Source organism: Amblyraja radiata, chromosome 2 (assembly GCF_010909765.2).
Source record: "Amblyraja radiata isolate CabotCenter1 chromosome 2, sAmbRad1.1.pri, whole genome shotgun sequence".
In the NCBI taxonomy this organism is placed as follows: domain Eukaryota; kingdom Metazoa; phylum Chordata; class Chondrichthyes; order Rajiformes; family Rajidae; genus Amblyraja; species Amblyraja radiata.
In genome coordinates this window covers 87,264,818-87,288,883 of record NC_045957.1, presented here as the reverse complement: position 1 = coordinate 87,288,883, position 24,066 = coordinate 87,264,818, and the positions used below count along the sequence as shown (strand labels likewise).

At 41.9% G+C, this 24,066-nt stretch overlaps 1 protein-coding gene across 11 annotated transcripts in view; it reads left to right on the top strand.

Moving 5' to 3' along the window:
• Positions 1 to 19,995, top strand: part of cobl (cordon-bleu WH2 repeat protein) — a 255,373-nt gene extending 235,378 nt beyond the window's left edge. For all 11 annotated transcript variants that reach the window (XM_033050042.1, XM_033050014.1, XM_033050048.1 and 8 more), the window contains 2 exons: positions 9,454 to 9,687; positions 19,453 to 19,995. In XM_033050042.1, coding sequence (XP_032905933.1) covers positions 9,454 to 9,687; positions 19,453 to 19,542 — 324 coding nt within the window. In that variant the 3' untranslated portion in view covers positions 19,543 to 19,995. The remainder of the gene's footprint in view (positions 1 to 9,453; positions 9,688 to 19,452) is intronic.
• Positions 19,996 to 24,066: the final 4,071 nt, after the last annotated feature.

The window sequence follows — 24,066 nt, the reverse complement described above, 5'->3', positions numbered from 1 at the left end:
TTTGGTCCCCTACTTTGAGAAAGGACATTCTTGCTATTGAGGGAATGCAGCATGGCTTTACAAGGTCAATTCCCAGGATGGCAGGACTGTCATATGCTGAGAGAATGGAGCGGCTGGGCTTGTATGCTCTGGAATTTAAAAGTATGAGAGGGGATCTTATTGAAACAAATAATATTATTATGGGTTTGGACACGCTAGAGGCAGGAAACATGTCCCGATGTTGGGGGAGTCCAGAACCAGGGGCCACAGTTTAAGAATTAGGGGTAAGCTATTTAGAACGGAGATGAGGAAACACTTTTTCACACAGAGAGTTGTGAGTCTGTGGAATTCTCTGCCTCTGAGGGCGGTGGAGGCAGGTTCTCTGGATACTTTCAAGAGAGAGCTAGATAGGGCTCTTAAAGATAGCGGAGTAACCAAAATGTATAAAAATGGCCTTTAATAAAATCTGACAATGTGCACTTTAGCCACATGTGATTTTTTTCTATTACAAATCTCAAATTGTGGAATACAGAGGCAAATAAAGAAATGATGGGTCTTTGTCACAAACATTATGGAGGGCACTGCAAGTGCCAAACAACTCTCAGTGAGATTGTTGAATGGCTCTGATAATCATTGAGTCGTCCAATCATATTGTGTACATTGTTATATGCACAAGTACGAAGAGGTATGAATGCAATGAAAATCTTACTTAAGCAGCGTCACAGTATCACAGGAACATGGATGCAGACAACAAACAGAAAAATAATTCAAACATAAATTAAATAAGTTCTGCAGGACAGTGATAAGAGAAAAAGACTGTAAAATAAAAAAAACATAAGTAGAAAAATAAACAAGTCCATGTCAGTGTAAGAGGTGGTCTGTAGTTTTCTATTTCCAAGGTAGGATAGGGGCTCTGCAGGTCGGTTCGAGAACCTGATAGTGATAATTATAGGAAAGCTGCTGTTTTTGAACCTGATGGTGTAAACTTCAGGCTTCTTTACCTCCTACCCGATGTTAACAAAGAGAAGAGGGCTTTACCCAGATGGTGGGGAATCTTTGATGATAGATGCCATAATCTTGAGGCAGCAACTGATGTGAATGCTTTCAGCGCTGGGGAGGGCTATGCCTGTGGTGGACCAGGCTGAGCCCACCACTCTCTGCAGCCACTTGCATTCCTGTTCGTTGGAAATGCTGTGACTGGCTATGGCGCAACCAGTCAGGATATTTTCTACAGTCGATCTGTAGAAGTTTAGGAGAGTGTTCGCTGACATGTCAAACCTCTTTAAACCTCGGAAAGTACTGGCTTATAAAGTCGAGCAGTAGAAGAAAACATAAAATAAATACTTTTCACAAAATTCATATCAAAATGTATTATATTAAAACCTTAAAGTATCAGAAAGTTCTTCATAAGAAATTAAACTAAATTACTTGCTTGCAATTTTTCAATTAAGGTTAAAGGCACCAATGTATTTTGGATAAAGCCGCTTAGCTCAGGATATCTATGTTCCAAAACTGGATTAACAGGTGAGTCCAGTGTTTGAACAGGAGGCCAGATGTGGCAGCATCTGACCATCAGCTTGTCACTGATTTTCATGTTGCAATGCACAGACATGGAATCCAGATAAACTGACACAAAAGGTGGAAATCACCGGGGATTCCCTATATAACTTCTGACAGAGGTTAAGTATGTTTCAGGCCTTTTGCTCATTAAGATTGTAAAAGATAATTAGGCTGATCTTTAGCTGTGGCTGCATTTGAATAGACACAGATAGAAAAGCGGAGCAAGGAGTATTAGTCTTGTGGCTTCTAATGCCACTATCAAGGCCTTCTGGCTGTTGCGAAGAAAAACATTGCAAATAGGCAAGCAGATTGTTTGTCATGGGAATAACAATTTTGCAAAAAAATTCAGTTATTCCTAACTGAAAAAAAAGAGAAGCATCAGACCCTGAACACCTAGGTTTGAGAGGGAAAAACTAAAATAATGCAAATAAGAATTCAGGTAATCCAATTCAAAAGATTTCTGAAGAGATCTTTTTGACATTCCCTTTATTAGCTACTTGCTCCAATAGCTACTTGCACCAAGCAGCAAGTGGCTATGGCCGTTCCATGTGTTGTGCTCACACATAAATATGTAGGCAGTGTTAAATTCCTAATCTGAATGTGGCCTTTTTACCACACAACATTATTTTTTCATGCCTAAAATCTCCAGGATATACTTGTGTTAATGTCCTAATTTCTACTGGATCAGAAAATCAGAGCTAAATGCAATGACCACTGTGGTCATTCATCTATAATATCTTGTGTAGAAATTCTTCCAACGTTTAAATGGAAAAATGTGCCATCTTAATCTCAAATTAATTTCTGTGTAACAACAATTACCAAGCTTTTGGTATTGTCTCACTAGTTTACTTGATAATCTTCTATAAACAAAACAAAAACACAAGCGATGAGATTATGAAATCATGGTGGGGCGGTGGAAATTGATGGCAATGTGGGAAGGATAAAATTAGATAAGTATAGGATTAGTGTAAATCAGTACTTGATTAGAGTGAACTTGAAAGTCAAAAGAGCTTGTTTCTGTACTATGATTTTATGACTAAGGCCATTTAGATTCACAATGATTGATTACAATGTTTTGCATTTTATATTTGCATTGTCGAGAAGATTGTTCTGAATGGAAAAGTATATCTGGCTACTTTCTCAGAAAAAGAGATTAGTTTTAAAAATTAACATTAATTGTCGATGTTACGATTAACCCCAAACCTTGCTTTAGAATTCACCTAAAAGAATGTATAATTCAAGCAATTATTTTCCCTGAAAAAAAAAGTTCTAATCAGTACATTAGGAATATCTGCATTTTGAGAGGTTAAATGGAAGAGCAAAGTTCAAGAGTTCAAGAGACATTTATTATTATATGCACCAATTGGTACAGTGAAATTTGAATTACCATACAGCCATACCATATAATAACCATATAACCATATAACAATTACAGCACGGAAACAGGCCATCTCGACCCCTCTAGTCCGTGCCGAACACATAATCTCCCCTAGTCCCATATACCTGCGCTCAGACCATAACCCTCCATTCCTTTCCCATCCATATAACTATCCAATTTATTTTTAAATGATAAAAACGAACCTGCCTCCACCACCTTCACTGGAAGCTCATTCCACACAGCTACCACTCTCTGAGTAAAGAAGTTCCCCCTCATGTTACCCCTAAACTTCAGTCCCTTAATTCTCAAGTCATGTCCCCTTGTTTGAATCTTCCCTACTCTCAGTGGGAAAAGCTTTTCCACGTCAACTCTGTCTATCCCTCTCATCATTTTAAAAACCTCTATCAAGTCCCCCCTTAACCTTCTGCGCTCCAAAGAATAAAGCCCTAACTTGTTCAACCTTTCTCTGTAACTTAGTTGCTGAAACCCAGGCAACATTCTAGTAAATCTCCTCTGTACTCTCTCTATTTTGTTGACTACGAATAAAAAGAACACAATACACGATAGAATTTAACATGAACATCCCCACACAGCAGAATCATACAGTAAATGGCAGGACCTTTAGGAGCATTGATTTACAGAGGTTTTTGGTGTGCAACTCCATAGCTCCAAGTGGATTGGGTGGTAAAGATGGCATATAGTATGCTTGCCGTCATAGTCTAGGGAATTGACTAAAAAAGTTAGCAAATCATGTTGAAGCTGTATAAAATTTTGGAATACAATTCTGGTCACCGCACCACAGGAAGAGGCTTTGGAAAGAGTGCATAAGAAGTTCATCAGGATATCGACTGGATTGGAGAGTATTAGCCATTAGCAGAGGTTTGATTGTTTTCACTGGACCATTGGAGATTGAGGGGATGACCTGACAAAGGTTTATAAAATTATGAAACCCATAGATAGGGTAGATAGCGTATTTTTTCCCATGAAGGGAATGTTAAATACTGGAGGGCATAGTTTTAAAATTAGAGGGGACAAGTTTAAAATAGATCTACAAGACAAGTTTCTGTTTTACACAGAGGGTGATGGGAGCTAGAAATACGCTGCCAGGGATGGTAGTAAAAGTAGATATGACATCAACATTTATGAAGCATTTAGACAGACACATAAACAGAGAGGGAATAGAGAGATCTGGATCTTATGTAGCAGGTGAAATTAGTTTGGAATGGCATCCAGATTGTGCAGGCGTGGTGGGCTGAATGGTCTGTTTTGGTGCTGACCTACTCTGTTTTATATTAATAGGCTGTAATTTGAATAATTATGGTCCATTAGAAATTTGAGTATTTAGATGACTTTGCTACAGATAAATACATAAAACTTAATTGGTACCTGGGACAATAAAAAACGTTGAACCTTAATGTCTGTATCCGTAATTGATAAAATACATCTCTTGATGATCCTGAACACTGGGGTCATTGAGTGTTTCGGGTCTTTCAACATCAGACACCCTCGCCCAGGCGACCCAGCCGTGGTTGATCAGACCACGACGTGTTCAGGTGGCATTCGCTCCTCCCCATGTACCTCCTCTCCTGATTCACAGCCATCTCGAGGCTTTTTCCGCTGCTTCTGTGGTGTTCTTGATGGCTCTTCTCCTCTCCATTCCGTTCATGCCCAGTGCACTCAAGCCTTTGTAGAGCGATTGCCCTGCAGAACCCCTGCAGCCAACCTCGATGGGCACACACCTTACCTTCCAGCCCTGCCCAGCCCAGTCCAGCTGTTCGTACTTGGTCATCTTCCTCACGTGTGCCTCCTCCAGACGGTCCTCCCACGGCGCTGTCGGTTCCAACAAGTCAATGTTTTTGGTGGTCTCTGAGACCAGGAGGATGTCTGGCCTCAGGGTGGTTGTGGCGATGTGCCGTGGAAACTGCAGCTGTTTCACCAGGTTGGGTTTAAGAACCTGATCATGACGCCAGGTGTACCGGCCCTACCCAAGAGCCTTTGGGCAACAGCCAAGGATGTGTTCCAACGTCCCCTTGCCTGAGCATTGCGGGCAATCCGGAGATTCTGTTTTGCCTAGATGAAGAGGTTCACTGAGCTGGGCAAGACATCGTACACTGCCTGGACCAGGAACTTGATACACTGTGGTTCAGCCTGCCAGAGCTCAGTCCATGTGACTTTTCGGTCCATGGCCTGCTCCCACCTTGTCCAGGCCCCCTGCTGCAGATTCAAGCCAACCGCTCTGGTAGATCGTTCCTCCACCACTGCCCTCACTTCCTCCTGGACCGGCCTGCGCCTCTCCTTCCCCTTGGTCTTGTCAAACTGGGGAGTTGGGAAGATTCCCAGGCCAGCTCTTCCCCGAGTCACTGCTCCCACCAGGACTCTGTGGCGTATCCGAGACTCCGCTTGCAGCACGGCTTTGCCGGTTCTCCACTTTCTCCTAGTTTTCACCTCCACCCCTGCCTGAGCCACCTTGGGGTTGCTAGAGTTCCTGTACAGCATCACCTCTTTGGCCCGAGTCACCTTAAACTCCTGCTCCAGGGACTTCAGGGGCAGCTGGAGCTTGATGTTATATCCGTAAAGGGCAATGCTGTTAAGACTCCTGGGCAGTCCCAGCCACCTCCTGAGAAAGCTGCTGACTTTCTCTCCAAGCTCTCTACGATGGAGTTTGGGACTTTGTAGACAACCAGTGGCCAGAGTATCCTTGGCAGGATATCATGCTGGTAAATCCACGCCTTGAACTTCCCGGGAAGCCCCGACTGGTCCACTGCTCTCAACCAGCTCTCCAGCTCCTGACAGGTTGCCTGGACAGATGCTGTATCCTTCAGGCTGCTGTTAAACACCTTGCCAAGACTCTTCACTGGCCTTTCGGAGACAGTTGGGATTGGTGTCCCTTCGATGCTGAAGCAGAACCTGTCCATGACTTTGCCCTTCTTCAGCACCAGTGACCTTGATTTTCCTGGCTTAAACCTCATCCTTGCCCATCCAATCAGTTTCTCCAACCCCTACAGGATCCCTTGGCACTCTCAGTGGTGACAGTCAGGTCGTCCATGAAGGCTCTGATTGGTGGTTGGCGCACTCTTGACTTGGTCCGAGGGCCCCGTCACTCTGGCTCAGCAGACTTGACGATCATGTTCATCGCCAAGGCAAAAAGGATCACAAAGATGGTACAGCCTGTAATGATCCCAACCTCCAATCTGTGCCACTCCCATGTTACTGACCCTGCTGAGACTCTCATGCGGAACTGATTGTAATAGTCCAGGATGAGATGTGCCACTTGGCCCGGCACATGATGCTTGGCCATGACTGTCTGGAACCTTGAACCTTGAACTTAATGTATGTATCCATATTTAGTATCCAGTAGAAGAATTAACCAACCTATTTTAACCTGAATGATCATTCTGTGTTTGAAAAATGTATCACATGATCATGTGGAGCATTTTATATCTTGGACCGCAATGTAATTTCAAGTCTTGGATGAATACAAAAATCAGTTAGGAGTATGTTCATCCTTCACAAAGTTATGAAACCATTATAAAATTAGAACTGGCATTGCATGAAAACATTAGGAAAGATCAAAGATTAAATTCAAAAAGAACGAACAGCAAATACCAGTCCAAACTATGTGGAAAACTTAATTGTGGAACATGATGTTCAAAGGAAATGGGAGAGATGGAAAATGTTTTATGGAGTACAATCTTTCATGGAAATGTACATCCTTTATTCTTCACTATTTGTATTAAAAATGTTGGTAAAGCATTGTGTGATGGAATAATAATTAAGTTGTGAAAACTGAATGCAAAAGAAAATGAAAACAGGAAAAGTTAAGTATAGAAATGAAGGTGAGAGCAACCTAAGAAAATATAGTTATGCAAGAGATAAAGCAAGCTCAGTATCTTCAATAATACTCAAAAGTTAAAAGAAACCTTAAAAAGTTCAATATTTAAAACCAGAAGTAAAATCAGAGCTGAATAAAAACTTTAAATGAAATTGTGGATCACTTGATATCCTCACCTCTGGGTCTGAATGTTTAAAACCTCTTGCAGGACATGTGGAAATGGTTTGTATTGCTTTTTCTCCTTTAGTTATGTGATACAATAGTCTTGTTGTCTCACAAATCTTGTTAGTGACACGCGCTCATCTATTTTAGCTAACACTTAAGGGCCTGTCCCACTTGGGCATCATTTGCGCTTCATTTACGCTACATCATTTACGAGTCATGACGCACAACACGCGTATGGCGTGCATTACGTGCGCATGGCGCGTGGTGGCGTAAGCAGTGACGCACGGTATTTTGGGATTCTCAAAATCGTTGCGCGCCACCTGTGTGACGCGCAAGTGACGCCCAAGTGGGACAGGCCCTTTAATAATTTGGTAACATGCTTACTTTTTTGCATAATCCCTTACAATTGTATGAATTACATATGCTACTGATTCTTAACGCCCCGACCAATGAAGGCATGCATATTGTATGCCTTGTTTACCACTCATCTCCTTCTATTGCCTATTTCAGGGAGTTATGGACTTGGACCCAATGTTGATTCAATTTTTGTTGGTCAATGTTGGAACTCTTCAGGGATATTCAAAGACAGTCTTTGAATCTCTTTTCCTGTACACCACATGATAATTTATCCTCAGTCAGCTCTCCATAGAGTAGCTACTTTGGTATTCTTTCATCAGATATTCTTCTGACATGTCCTGCCACCTCATCAACAATGTAAAAATGGTGGTGAGGTTTGTTTGGGATAGAATCTAGGTATTTGCAATCTTGTCTTGTCACTTGAGGTGAAATATTCTGCGCAGATGGGTCAGATGGGAGTGGTTAAGCTGTCTGTCCATGTCTCGCAAGCCAAGAGTATATCCAAATATCTGTCCAAATGTCTTTTAAATGCTGTTTTTATACCTGCCTCCACCCTTTGCAGAGATTGTGAATCTTGGGAATTCTTAAAGAGGTGCAGAGTGAGTTACTGAAGGCTCAGGTAGACCGTTTTATGTTCGAATCAGTGCTTAGGGATCAATCATTCCTCAAACTGAGTGCAATGAGCTGTCAAATCCTTTTGTCCATTTGTTGATCGTGAGATCTTTAAAAAATTTTTTTATTGGGCATTGAAATTATTTCTACCATATCACCTTCATCATTAAGAAGGTAATTCTTAACTATTAATGTAGAATGGACTTTATCAAATATTTAACTGGACCAGCCACACAAATGCATTAGAAGCAAGAACATATCAACCACCATGCATCCCGTGACAAGTGACTCCCCTTTCTTTCATCTTCAGGTTATAAGGCAAGAAAGTTGTATGCTTTCTTCAAAGAAAGTGGCTCCAGCTTGGCATCATTGGACTCATGTCCCTCTGAATCATTCCCATCCATGAACGGTTGAACGACCAAATCTCTTTAAAATATTGTAATTGTACTTTGCCACTGCCTCTGGCAACTCATTCCATATATCTACTACCCTCTGTGTGGAAAAGCTTACTTTCAGGTCCCCTTTCAATCTTTCCCCTTTCACCTTAAACCTATGCCCTCTAGTTTTAGTCCACTTCCCTTAGAAAAAGACTGTGACCATCCACCTTATCTGTGCCCGTCATTATTTTATATATTAAGGTCACTCACTGAGCCTTTGTCACTTCAGGGAGACCAGTCCCAGCCTATCCAGTCTCTCCTCATAATTCAGGACTACCGGATCAGTATTTCCTGCATCCTCTCTTGCTTAATCACATCCTTCCGATAGTATGGCAACAGGAACTGCACACAGTATCCCAGATTTATTTTTGGATATGTAGCATTTCCATGGGTAAGTATTATAATTTGATGGAACAGCACCAAACATGTTTCTGTTAGACTAGCCTGAAAAGAAGGTTGATGTGCCAATGACATAAAGAATGGAATAATATTTTATTCAAAATACTTTAAAAGAGTTGGATTTGCTGGGCTTGCATTTGCTGGCGTTTGGAAGAGAGAGAAGGTACTTGAATGGAACATAAGATTTGAAAGGGTCCACACAGGATAGATGTGGACAGGATGATTCCTCCCGAAAAATAAATCTGGAACCAGAGGTCATCATTTAAAAATCAAAAGTCATGGATTCAGATGGAGACATGGGGCACTTTTTTTCTCTGAGCACCATGAATCTTTGGAATTCTGTTTCTATCTGTAGAAAAGAAATTTGAGCATATCTAAGGCAGAGATTGATATTTTTTGTTAACAAAAGTGCAACAGGATTACAGTGAGTAGATGGGAATGCAGAAATGAAGTTACAGACAAAAGAGCCACAATCATGTTAAATGGCACTGGCTACTTTTCTTCTTATCCACATATAGCATTTATCACAAAGTTTAAACATGAATATCACATGTTTAAAGTTTGTTATCAAGCCTTACTGTGAAAGTTTATGTTATTGGTACTTTGGTGCAAGGAAGTCATTTATAAATGCACTAGTTTTACCTGCATTATGTTCTATTTATTACTTGCAATGAATTTTCACAATTTTTCACGGTTCATATTTTTGGTGAAAACAATGTTTATTATTTTGACAGACAACTTCAACAGCTTCTAGCGAAATACAGAACACAAACAATGTTGTATCTTCTGCATCAGCAAGAGAATATTCTCAATCAGAATCACAATACCTTGCCTCTCCACCTCCCCCACCAGCAGAATTTACAAAATCTGAAAAGTTTTCAACCAAGTCTGTTGTCAATGAAGAAGATGCACGGACTGCATTATTGAAAGCAATTCAGTCTGGAACTGGTGCTGCACGTCTCAGAAAGGTATGAATTTTTAATCCATGCATGAGTTCATGTCTCTCTCTTTTCTCCCCTAACCCTATGTACCTATTGTTAACTAGTTACTTTCATCTAGTTTTCGATAACCAACATCAGACCTGTATGCTGAGTATGTGAAGCAGGTTGCTTCTAACTTTTCAACATTAGATTATATACAAGAATTAATACTACAAAATAAGCTTCCATAGCAAACCTTTGGGGCTGAAAGTCACTAGGTTAACGCAGATAAAATCCCCAATAAGCCTCAGAACGTTTTGCTTTGGTCCACTCAATACACAAACAAACACATTCAGGAGCTTGAACTATGGAAGTTACCTAATGTGAGCCCTAAAAGTAGCATTGTATGGTACTTTTGTACGCTGTGTGTTTGTATAGGCTGCCATAAAGTAGGTCAGAATGCAAGATAGAGTGGCTTATTTAATCTGGTATCTGATAACATCATGGCCAGGAGTTAAGGAAACAGGAATAGGCACCATATCTCATTGCCTAAAACCTATGCATGGCCACTGAGGTTTTGGACGGTGGGCACTGGCATTCATATGACACATGTATATCTGGAATTTTTGCAGATTGGATTCAGAGTCTTGGATAATTTACAAAAATATCTGGGCAAGAGAGGAATCGCTAGATTACCACAGATCCATGCCCTGCCCCCACCCCAAACTATGTGCGTATCCAACCTTGGGCCAACATAAAAGTGCACTCGATCTTGGGCCTTTCAGTTTGCAAATCTAATTTGGCAGCATTTGCACAGTTGATGTCAGAACTGCACTTGTGCCAATTACAGCCTGTGGCTTGGAAAAACATCAGGTCAGCTCACTGCAAAAAAAAGACCCCTGTTATATTCATGATGAATACATTCAAACCTCCAACCACACCATTAAGTAGATACAGTCAGGCACTGGAAATCAAAAGAACTACTACATTAAATGTTATTATCTTTCATTATCTACAGAAGTACTGAATATTTTGCATCTCTCGGGCAATGCACACATTTATAAGCATTCATGCATTAAATAGGTTGCGGATATCTTTTTTTCAAGAGCTGACAAATACATCCAGTCTCCTTTGGAGCAATGTACTAATGAGCCTGTTCCACTTAGGCAATTTTTCAGGCGACTGCCGACAACTGTCAAGTTGCCGGCAACTGTCAAGTTGCTGGCAGTCGCCTGAAAAAACGGAGACTGGAAAGGAGACTGTCGGAGTGGAACACACACACACACACATCACTTCCTTCACCAGCCTGTTATGCAGGTGGGGGACAGGGCAAGCGGGGGGAGCGCTGTCTGAGTGAAATTCACACGGTGCAAACAAATGTGATACAGACACACTGCGATGAACAGGAAGGTTGGCGCTGTAATTAAGATGGTGAAAGCATTGTGTACGGGAAGGGTCATGTAAGTCCTTTAAAAGAGGGGGGGAGGAGTGGAGACAACTTTTGAGAAGCCAGAGATACACGGCTGTGAAGCTCGGCGGACATTAAGTCGGCTATCCTTGGTTCTGAAAACTACTGCTTACGTTTTTTTTTCTCCCAGTGAGCCAATGAAATTCACCGGTTAGCACCAGCTACAACCTACGAGAACCTTTGACCTCCTGGCAACCCACTAGGACCTGGCGACCCACCTACGGCACGAGAATTCTCGCTACTCTCCATGGCGGCTTCTTTCTGATCGCCGCTAATTTTTCAACATGCTGAAAAATTTGTGGCGACCATAATGAGGCCGCGACTAGTTCCCAGAATGCGGGAACTCCTCATGACCATGAAGGCGCTTCCCGGCAACTACCCGCGAACATGTGGCGACCATGTGGCGACCGCATAGTCTCCTGCAGTCGCCTAAGTGGGACAGGCCCATTAGGCTTTTTAGAATAGTAGTATTTTGACGAATTCATAGGGTGAATGATAGTATGCATGGCTTAGCTGAAGGAGACATATTTGATTTTCATTCCTGTCTTCAGTCCTAGGCCACGTGTTGCAATTGAGAATCAGTTGTTGCTACTCTTATTCCATAAGTTCCAAGGCCAGTATGGGAAATGCAGATTCTTCCACAGTGGCCGGAATTTGTCTGCAGGGAGGCGGGTAGATGGTTTTGCAAATAGTGACTTCTTGCTACTTGTTATGTTGGGGAATTTTTTCCAAAATATGCGCTCAAAATTCTTCGTGCCATCCTGAAAGCTTTTTCTCTGTAACTACAGAGAGAATTTGCAGCTGTATCGCAGGGAAAATCATAATTAACCACCTCTACCTCCAGCAAAAACTGTTCTTCAAATGGCAGTATAGACATGATTATCCCCGGATGTCAACTTTGAGAAATTCAGAGGTTTCCTCATGGGCTTTCTTGATTTAAGTAATTATCTCCATCATTTGAATGTCATTGCCAAATATTCGTCAAATTTGACTGAATACAGAAATTCATCTCTTATGCTTGATTTATGGTATGCAAAGCATGATCCTTACCAATGGATCTACATAATCTCAATGAAGATTGGCATCGAACAATGCTGCATCATAGAGCCAACGACTTTTGCTGACATTTGTTGTTGCAAAGTCGCCCATCGCCTCCACTCTGCATGAGTACAAATATGACCAGGGCCAATATAAAATGACACCTGGAATTCCGAAACAATGCTTATGGCTCATAGACAGGACATGAAAATGCCGCATGCAGAACCAACTGATCAAAGTTTGAAAAATGTTTATTGTGGTTTGCTGTATTTTGCACATGTCCTGTACAAAGACATCTGGTTGGAGAACCTGCAGCTCACAGCATTCTAGGAGAGACCAAAGAAATATAGAATACTTTTCTGCATAGCTGTTTGCCAATTCAGGGCAATATCTCTCGAAAGGAATATTTTTACTTTTCTACTTCTTCTGCTTGTTTCCAATAATAATAAATTTGAATCCCCAGGAACTTCCACCCACTCTCATCACTGTCCCTTTTCAAATAGTTCAGATTTTGTTCTCTACTTTGAAATTCACTGAATTATACAAAAACCTTTGACAAGTAATTTAAAAGAAATGGCAGATTAGTACTTGCTTCTTTGAGTTTTGTGACAAATCTAAATATGTTGCCATTCCCACATTTATTTCCATACTTGTGGGCAGAGTTGTGCCATAGTCTTGCTTGGTCAATTTTATTTTAAACAATTTACTCCCAGGAATAGTATGATTTACGAAATCAAAGGATTTGAAGAGACCTGGCAGTATTGGGAAGTGGTCTGAAAATGGATAGCAATCCTTTTAAATTTTGTTTAACTTTCGGAATCAAACTGACAGAAGGGTACAAAGCTGGAGGGTAGAATCATTTTCTAATTAAAGGTTCTTTCAAGGAGGAACCATGGAGACATTGCAATAAACTTTAATCTTTTTATATTTTCTAACGTTTGGTTCAGGTGAATAGTAGATCAAAATTGCTCTAAGAATACCTTCAACAATTCCAATTGATATTTAATAGAATCACTTGTTTGATAACTAGACGAGTATGGTTTACACAGCTGGATTCTTTTCACCTGGAACCATATTATTAACCAATTTACCAAAATGAATTGAGACATATCTAACCTTGAGATTCTGGCATTAAATAAATATGGTTTCCCAAAATGTATTTATGTAGTAATCTGACATGAAGGGGTTGATTTTCAACTTTGTTTCAGTTGTGCAAATACAAAATGCACTCATTGACCAGATATCTGGTCCAGATATTTTAATTTCTAGGTGGGTTGACTTATGGGCTAAGAAAAATAAAATCTGCATTTTCTGGATGTAATTTTCATCATCTTTCAGAGGCCTATTTCAAGTGAAAATGCATCTCCTTAAACAGATTTCAATCAATTTACTGACAACATTGCTTTTAATTCCTGCAAAGTATAAAATGTATAGGAAACAGGTCATTAGATTTCCTTGTTGAAAGCGGTGAAGGAGAGAAAGGAATTTATTTATTCCACCAGCGGAAGAGAGATTCCTAAATGTAGATTTATCAGCTCAGTAACAAGAAAGGCAAGGTTCACATTTAATTGCACGATGTGAGCATTGCTGACAGGACAAAGTTTATTACCCAACCCTATTTGCCCCTAAGGTACAAGTGAGCTGTCATCTTGAACCACTCCAGTCTGGCGAAGGTATCGATAAGCACTATTGGTAGGAAGTTGAATGATTTAAAAAGTGAAAATAAAAGCAATCAGTGATTTCCAGATAACTGCATAAGGACATTTTTGGGTCGGAGGGGAGCATGCAGGTGGTGGTGTTCCCACATGCTTGCTGTTCTTGTCTTTCTGCAAGGCATAGGTCATGGATTTGGGAGATGCTGAGAAAGAACCTTTGTGGTGTCTATGAAGCTTATTAGCATGCAGCCACAGTGCTTGTGAGGTGAAGGGATTGAATGTTTCGGATGGACTATGAAATCATAATAAAGTTGACTGTAATATCCTAGATGGTTTGAACATTATGTTGTTGGATTTGCTTTTTTGTAAAAACAAAAGTGGAGAGTATTCTTTCATATGTCTAACATACATCCTCTATGATGGAAAGTCCTTGGAGTGGCAGGAATGGAGTCATTTGCCATAGCATACTCACCTCTCACCTCGTACAGCATACTCACCTCTCACCTCGTACAGTAAGATCCTGGTCAATGGCAACCATACCTCCATTCAGGGTGCTATCTGGGGTGAGATTTGGTGACTGTAATTTAGTTAATGGTGGTTAGACTGTTTCATGGTTCAAATGTTAACTTGCCAATTATTAACAGGCTTATGATGCAGATAAGGCATGCTTTATTTTTCTGAAAGAAATTTGCATGATAAATCCATCAAGGAATATTACCTCTTGTGACCTTATCATGGAGGGAGGGTCAATAGTGAAGCAACTGAAGATGATTGTCTGTAGAATACTCCCCTAAGAATTCCTACTGCAATACCTTACGTCTGAGATTATAAGTCTCTGAGAATTTCAACCATTTTCACTTTGTACTAGATATAATTCCAACCAGTTTCCCTTTGATTCCTTTATACCCCTTGTGGTCAAGGGTTGCTTGGATGTCACGGAAAGTTACTCACGGCTCACCACTGCAATTTGTCTCTTGTCTGAACTAAGTCAGCAAAACATCTTGGATCATGTGGTAATGCCAAAGCATACAGTGAGAAGACTACTTGATAACGCTGTTGATGACCCCTTCCGTCACTTTGCTGATGATCAGCCTAACAGCAATAATGCAGATTGGATTGGTCCTACTTTTTGCCGATAAATCAATTTAGATCAATGCCTGTGCATTTTTTGATAATGCTCGTGTTACAAACATGGTGAAACATAATGTTATGAGGCATAGTTGGCTGTGGATATGAATCATAAGTAGTAATCTGCTCTCATTCCCTTGGTCAAGAGTCAAGACTGTTTTATTATCTTTTGGCTCAAAATGGAACAATGAAATTCTTACTTGCAGCAGCAGCACAACAGGTTTGTAAACACAGTACTCAATAGTTAATATATTAAACAAAAAAATAGCTACATATCTTTCTGTATGGAGTTTGGTTAAAAACAGGTTTATGCAACAGTGGATTTTGGTTGCACACATTTGGCTGGTTGAGGACCCTGGCTATGATAAATAGAGTCTGATATTTAATTTCAAGATTATTGGTAGTGGCATATAGTTAATCTAGTGCAAGTGTCATATTTGCATAGGCTGTGATGTAAATTGCTGTCAGGACAGCCAAAGTAAAAATTCCTAATGCAGGACCTGCCTGCCACGAGAGGCCTTATCAAATGTATGTCCATGTATACAATGTACACTGCTCTATGCTCATCTATCATCTTTCTTTCCTCCTCAAAGAAACCCAATCGGGTTTGTAAGAGGTCTATGCTTTTTCAAATGAGAGTAACTGATATCCATAAGAACGTTAAATAATTTTCCTATTATTGATATAAAGTTCACTAACCTATAATTTTCTGGATTATCCTGATGTCTTTCTTAAACAAAACAACATTGGCTATTCTACAATCTTCTGGGAGATTGGAGAATGAAAGATAATACAAAGATCTTGGCCAAGGCCCCAATAATCTGCTACCTTGACTCCCTCAGCATCCTAGGCTAGATTGCAGCAAGCTCGGGGGACTTATCCACCTTTATGTTCTTCATGAGATTCAACACCACTTTCTTAGTATCAATACCTTAAACAACATACCTCTCCCTGATCTCACAATCACCCACCTTCTTCTTACTCAATAGAACCTCACCCATTTCCTTCAGCTTCAGGCATAAATTATTTCCTTTGTCCTTGACTGGACTGTTCCTCTCTCCTTTTCCTAGCCATCCTCTTGGTTTTCAATGAATGTATAAAATGCTGAGCTTTTCCTTAAGCCTACTTGCCAAGAACTCTTCATAACCCTCTGAAACCCCTGTTTAAGTTATTTCCCGATTCCTTTATATTCTTCAAAAGCCTTGTCCAATTTCAGCTTTCGAAATCCTACATATGCCTCCTTTTTTTCTTTTTGACAACTTACAACTTTTTTTAGTAAACCTTTTACAGGTGCACAACCTTTTATCCGAAGATCCAAATAACGAAAACCTCCGAATAGCGGCCATTTTTTCGGTCCTTGAAGAAAGGTCCTTGAAAACGTTCACCGAGGGCGGCCCACAGAGGTGACAGCGGAACCTCCGGTCGGTCCTCGAAGAAAGGGGAACTAAATCCCCATTCATAAAAGAGAAGATGAGGGTATATTGCGCGGGAGGGTTAATAATTGACAATATGCTGCTGCCTGCCCGCTGAGTTAAAAAGTTCCCACGGTAGACTCACGATATACAGTGTTTCGTGAGTCTTGCGTGGGAACTTTTTAACTCAGCGGGGCAGGAGGCAGCAGCAGATTGTCGCTCGCTTCAGTATCACCCCACCTACACCACTCTGCTTCCCTCCCCTCTCCAGCTCCCCGCCCATTGCACCGGCGCGGGGGCTTTGCACTGTCTTCATATCGGCGATTGCAGCAGGACCGTGCCAGGACCAATTGAACACCGACCACCAGGCCCACCGCAAGCACGGAGATCCCAGAGACCCACAGCCAACAGCAGCCCAGCCCAGCCCCACTCCAACTACAGAGGAACCTGGGTTGCGGATGACGGGGCGCAGCTCGGGGCGTCGTAGGGGCCCATCGGGGAGCGGCCACTCAAAGCCACGCTGGGAGATGTAGGGCCCTGCCCCGGTCTTGATGTTGGAGCCCCCGGCGGGCGCTAGCAAGTCCGCGGCAATTGACAGCCGCGCCGGGCGTTGTAAGGCCCCCCTCCAGGTCACTCTCAACCTCTATGATGTTTGCTCTCAACCCCGTAATTCGGGCGGGAGAAGTCGCCGCTGCCGGTGCCCCGCAAAGCAGTCTCCCACCGGAGACCCGCGAGCTCCCGGTGTCACCATCCACCGGAGTCGGGTCGCAGCAGCTCGCCCCCGCAACTCTCCACGCTCCGAAGCTGGCTAGCTCCACGGAGGTAGGTCCGTAGGTCCACAGCTCCCACCGCCGCCCACCGACCCCCAGGCCCACTGCAAGCACGGAGATCCCAGAGACCCACAGCCAGCAGCAACTCCAGCCCAGCCCCGCTCCAACTCCAGAGGAACACGTAGGGGCAGAAGCTGATGGTGTGCAAGGTACGTCTTGTTCTTGGGGTGGCGGATGAGGGGGCGCAGCTCGGGCTGTGGGCGAACTGCCACTTGTCGCTGTAGCGGCCAAAGATCATAGAGGAGCTTCTCTATGATCTTTGGTAGCGGCCCATCGGGGAGCGGATTCCTCTGGAGTTGGAGGGGGAGGGGGGTATTGTGCTGTTTGATCGCCCCCTGCTATCCCAGGGACAGGGAGACACTGCGGCTTTTTAGACTGGTGGGCAATCACTTCCAAAGTTCTGCCCACACAGTCAGTACACTTCTCCTACACTGTATTTTATACAAACATTTATTCTGCAAGAAAAAACGACATTGAAGACTCAAACTCGCGATCGAGTAACTGCCAGGATCAAGGCGCAAACTCGCGACCTTGCGGATATGAGCCGAGCACTCTACCACTGAGCCAGCCATTAAAATCTACGCTAAAAAATTTCCATTCCGAAGACCGACAAATTCTGAATTACGAAAAGTGTCTGGTCCCAAGGCTTTCGGATAAAAGGTTGTGCACCTGTACTAAATTTGACAACAGTTTATGCATGGTGCTGTTTTAAGTTAATTTATTTTTAAATGTTAATAACTTTTAAAATGTACCATCAATCTGAATAAAACTTGCTTCATTTAAAGCACAGGACAATGGTGAGTAAGGTGGGGCAAAAATGTTGGCACTATCTTGTACGGCTTTTGTGCAAATAGAGGTACAACACAAACCTGCAAACAAACAAGATGAGTTTTAGGTGTGTGTGTGTTCGCGTGTGCGTGTGCGTGTCCTTGACCTAAATCTTTGATATACATTGTGACAGCGGTGGCTCCAAGGGCCGAATGGCCTACTCCTGCACCTATTGTGTATTGTGAACAGCTGTGTCTCCGCCATTTTCTGCTGCATCCGAAACCATTCAGAAAAAATATTTCTGCCTTTTAAATAATCCTATACCATGCCAGTGCATTATATCAAACCCAGGAGCTTAATTTTGTTTAAGAACCTCTTCTCTGGCACTCTATCAAGTCCATTAATTCTCCCAAATCTAGTCTGCCACTTAGAACCTCAAAACGGATTTGTCAAAACATAATTTTCTTCATAAATTCATATTAACTCGGCCCAATCCTATTATTATTTTCAAAGTAATCTCTTACCACTTGCATCATCATAAATTCCACTTTTTTCCCTGCTAAAGATTTCAGGCTACCTGGTGTGGTGTGAGCAGATGTCCCGACTTTATTATTTTCTACTTTTGAATTAGTAAGAATTGTTCTGAAAGAAAGGGAATTTTGGAACATGACAATCAATACATATTGTTTTCATTCCGATCTCTCCCAAAACCTTAGATACAGATTTTCAGGTCCAAGAGATTTATCACTCTTCAGTCTCATGAAATATTTGATTTTTTTCTAAAGCTGACTTCCATCATGTCCTCATTCACTCTCTGCCTGGAGCTTCTGACCTTTCACTGTGCTGCTCAACAATATCCCAATGGCAAGGAGATGCATTGTTCATATCAGAACCCTGTGCTGTTCAAAGGGTCACATGTAAAAATGCAATTATATAAATCAATTCAAACAGTTTTTAAAATGCTTGTATCGAGTATTTTGATTGTTGGGAACTGGAGTGGCCTTCAGAGTATTCTAGGGTATTCTAGGGTTTAAGAAGGAACTGCAGATGCTGGAAAATCGAAGGTAGACAAAAGTGCTGGAGAAACTCAGCGGGTGCAGTAGCATCTATGGAGCGAAGGAAATAGGCAACCTTTTGGGCCGAAACCCTTCTTCAGACTCTAGGGTGTTCTATGGGTAGGAGCTCAATATCTGTGCCCGAGATCTACTTGTGTCTGGGAAAGAACTGCAAACGCTGATTTAAATCAAAGGTAGACACAAAATGTCTACATTTACACACAATAAAAATACACAATTTGTATCTACTTGTGTCTGCTCTTTCCATGGAGGTGGACATTTGAAGCTACTGGTACCTTATATCCAGAACAGATGGGTGCTTGCAGTCAAGCTCAGTGACCAGCAGTTTTGGATAGTGGTCTGAATCCAGGGCAATGTGGTGCATTACTAATGTGAGCTCTCCTATTAGAAAATTAACAGTTTGTTACTGGTAATGTTTCAACCTTCTTTCTGTTTTAGGTCTCCATTCCCTCAAATACAATACAAATAAATGGAAGAACAAGTTCTGTACAGATGTCAAAATGCTGGACTCCTTACATTTCTTCATGAACAACACTGCAAAATTGTGAAAGTATGATAATAAAAATACTTAGATATCACAGAAGAAAAGAAGGAAACAAATGTTTGCACACTTGTCTTTGACAAATCCATTATCTAGTTCTTTGTTGTTTATGTCACCAAATGCACAGATTTTTGTTTAAAGTTGAACTCTTTATCAGAACTAAGAACCAAATTCACCTGTACTAATATATTATTAATTATGTGCTAAGAAGTCCTTGTAAGTGGCAATCTGAAATGATTTTAAATTGGTAGTTCTCATCATACTTTTGAACATAAGTTTAAACCAACAGTGCCAACAATATGTTCACTGTACCTTAATTGGCACATGTGACAATTAAATTGAATCTTGAATCTCATGTTCTTTTCTAAATCCTGCAGGTGAAGTGTTGCATTACCCAGTTTCTAATAAAAACAATAAAATACATTTTGTAATTTATGATATATTTGGTATTCTTACTTTGTGCTGACAATAACTTTCCTCCTTTGACAAAATTAATATTAGAACTGTGTATGTTAAATTGCCAGTTGGAATATTTATTCTTAACCCCATCAAGAAAATCAACAATTTAATTGCAAATCTGTGTACAATTTTAAAGCATAACATACCCGCCACTAAATTCACAGACATTTATTTTTCTATTGCTGGCTGAAAACTTGAAAAATACTAATTGTGATTTAACAGTTCCTGAGAAGAAAAAGATGTAACGTATCTGTTTAATATTCATGTGTTTATTATATACAACCTGTGCCATAGTTAAAGCTTGGTAAGATTAATGACATGTACATTTACTTAAGTAACTCAGTACAGTATAATGTAAATTTCTAATGTACTTTAGAAATAAAACGTTTTAAGTTGGAGCTTTACCTAAAGCAGAGATTTAGCACTATATTAACATTCTATATCTGATAAAATAAAATTACCACCAAAGACATTCTTCATCTAGTATGTGACACCATCATCAAGCCATTTGAGGTACATTGATATCGAATCACTGAAAGCAGTATGCCCGTAATAGATTCAACAATATCACAAGTCAAATTTCAAAGCAATCCCAGTGAAGTGTAATTAAGAATTAACGAACAGTACACTCAGGAACAGGCCCTTTGGCCCACAATGTCTATGCAAATCATGATGCTAAATTAATCTCTTCCACCTGCACATGATCATATACTTCCATTCCCTGCATATCCAATTGCCTATCCGAAAGCCTGTTAAACATCACTATCATGTTTACCATTACCACCCTGGCAGTGCCTTTCAGCTATCCACCACTCTCTGTGTAAAGAAAAACCTGTCCCACATATCTCCTTTAAACTTTCTCCTTTTTCCCTCTCTTTGACATTTCCACTCTGAGAAAAAGGTTCCATGTCCACCTGATCTAGGCCTCTCACAATTTTATATACTTATATCATGTCTCTCCTCAACTTCTGTTAGTCCAGACAAAACAATCTAAGTTTGTCCAAACTCTTCTTGCAGTAATACACTCAATCCAGGCAGCTTTCTTATAAACCTATTCAAACCCTCCACATCCTTTCTGTAATGAAAGAGGGGTTTTCTTGATAAACCCCATTCTCAATGATGGCTGTAATGTTCATATGGCCTTAAATATCTGTATTCTCTAACAATGAGAAATACAAATGGGTGATATTTATCTGCCTTCATTATGGTTCTTATATCAATGGTTATCCAGTTGAATTCAATTTACTTCACTTCACTGCATCTAGAACAATTGAGTGTATTGAACTGAGCAAACTCTGAGAGACTTAATAATATCCCTGTTAAAGCTGAAGATCTATCCTCCAGACTTAAGTGTCCTGTAGTAAGCTGTTCCAGTAAAGACACAAATCCAATATCACATTCTTTAGTTTCTCACATACAGCGCATTCAGAAAGTATTCAGGCCCGTTCACTTTTTCCACATTTTTTTACGTTACAGCCTTATTCTAAAATGGATTAAATTATTCTTTTTTTTATCATCAATCTACACACAATACCCCCATAATAAAAAAGCAAAAACAGGTGTTTAGAATTTTTTGCAAAGTAATTAAAAATAAATAACTGAAGTATCACATTTACATAAGTATTCAGACCCTTTACTCAGTATTTTGTTGAGGCACCTTTGGCAGCGTTTACAGCTTCAAGTCTTCTTGGGTATGGCCCTACAAGCTTGGCACACCTGTATTTGGATAATTTCTCCCATTCTTCTCTGCAGATCCTCTCAACCTCTGTCAGGTTGGATGGGGAGCGTCGATGCACAGCTATTTTCAGGTCCTTCCAGAGATGTTCGATCGGGTTCAAGTCCGGGCTCTGGCTGGGTCACTCAAGGTCATTCACAGACTTGTAACGAAGCCACTCCTGCATTGTCTTGGCTGTGTGCTTAAGCCCCTGTCCCACTTACGTGTCCTTGACATGCTAATTACGCGACCTCGTGGTCGCGTTGAGGCGCGACGGTCACGCGCGATTTCATGCACCCGCACAGCTGTCTGGTGCGCGTGACTAGTCATTTGAAGATGGACACAAAATGCTGGAGTAACTCAGCGGGACCGGCAGCATCTCTGGAGAGAAGCAATGGGTGACATTTCGGGTCGAGACTCTTCTTCAGTCTGAAAGAAGGGTCTTGACCCGAAATGTCACCCAGTGCTTCTCTCCAGAGATGCTGTCGGTCCCACTGAGTTACTCCTGCATTTTGTGTCTATCTTCAATCTTCTTGGCCCTGTTCTGGGAGTAGAAGTGGGGGCAGATCTGGACCGCAACGGCCGTGAGCCCCAGGCCGAGATCAGCGATCGTTTGCCTGCTTCTGCTGCTGTTGGAGGTGAGACGTTGCGTCGCGCCAGGGTGTTGGGCCTGTCCCACTTTGGCCGTCAGTTACGCGACAGGCCGTTGGCGCGCGAAGATTTCGTTCGCTACAAAAATTTCGGAGCCCCGAACGATGTTGCGCACAACTACATACCCTTCCGCGCTTCTCAGTGGGACCTGCCCCGCGCGGCCATATGATGCCCGTGCGCCTCAACGCGACGACGAGGTTGCTTAATTTGCGTGCCAAGGACACGTAAGTGGGACAGGCCCTTAAGGGTCGTTGTCCTGTTGGAAGGTGAACCTCCGCCCCAGTCTAAGGTCCAGAACGCTCTGGAACGGGTTTTCATCAAGGATCTCTCTGTACTTTGCTCTGTTCATCTTTCCCTCGATCCTGACTAGTCTCTGCCACTGAAAAACATCCCCACAGCATGATGCCGCCGCCATCATGCTTCACCGTAGGTATGATATTGGCCAGGTGATGAGCGATGCCTGGTTTCCTCCAGACGTGACTCTTGGCATTCAGGCCAAAGAGTTCAATCTTGGTTTCATCAGACCAGAGAATCTTGTTTCTCATGCCTTTTGGCAAACTCCAAGCGGGCTGTCATGTGCCTTTTACTGAGGAGTGGCTTCCATCTGGCCACTGTACTCTAAAGGCCTGATTGGTGGAGTGCTGCAGATATAGTTGTCCTTCTGGATGGTTCTCCCATCTCCACAGAACTCTGACAGAATGACCATCGGGTTCTTGGTCACCTCCCTGACCAAGGCCCTTCCCCCCCGATTGCTCAGTTTGGCCGGGCAGCCAGCTCTATAAAGAGTCCTGTGGTTCCTAAGTTCTTACATGTAAGAATGACGGAGGCCACTGTGCTCTTCGGGACCTGTAATGCTGGCACAAACACTCACACTGCACAAATGCCAACAACCAGTTACCAATAACCTGTTTCTCCTTGAATTTCAGTGCAGAGATTCAAACTTTTTAGTTTGGCACCTTTGGAACCTGACCAGTTCCAAACCACAGAAAACCCAGGCCACAGAAATTGCCCAGGATTATCATCTTCTGAGCAGGAGGAAGTATAGATACGCATGTATGGGTTCTGAGAACAATTATTAAGCCAAAGTTTGTACATCATAAATGCTGTTGCAAACGTTGCAGTAGTAAGTTAATTAGATTCAGATTGGTATACATTGGTTAATTAATTTTAGATCTGAGTTTAATTTAATTAATTAGTGTAGTTTTGAACTAAAGATTCAAAACATGCCACTCCACGGGTGTTGCCAGACCACAGAAAGATTCAACCTGACATTCATATCCTCGAGATCACCATTAACCAGAAACGTGACCAACATCATAAACAGTGTGAAAAGCAGGTCAGAGCTCAGCTATCCTGTTGGAAAGAACACGCATCCTGATTCTCCAGAGCAATCACAGATCGGGTGGGCGGCGCGACTCATGTCGCAGCGGCCTCTGCAGCCCGTCTGTCGTTTTTTTATTTTTTGTCTCGTTTGTATGTAGTTTTTTTTTTTTTTTTAAACTGGGTTTGCATGTGGGGGGCGGGGGGTGGGGAAACTTTTTTAAATATTTCGCCTGCACGGAGAACCCAACCTTTTCTGTCGGGTCTCCGTTGTCGTTGGGGCCGAGCACCGTGGACAACTATACCGGAACGACCTGGGACTCCAGTCGCGGAGCTGCGGACTTACCCACCATCGTGGAGCTGGCTG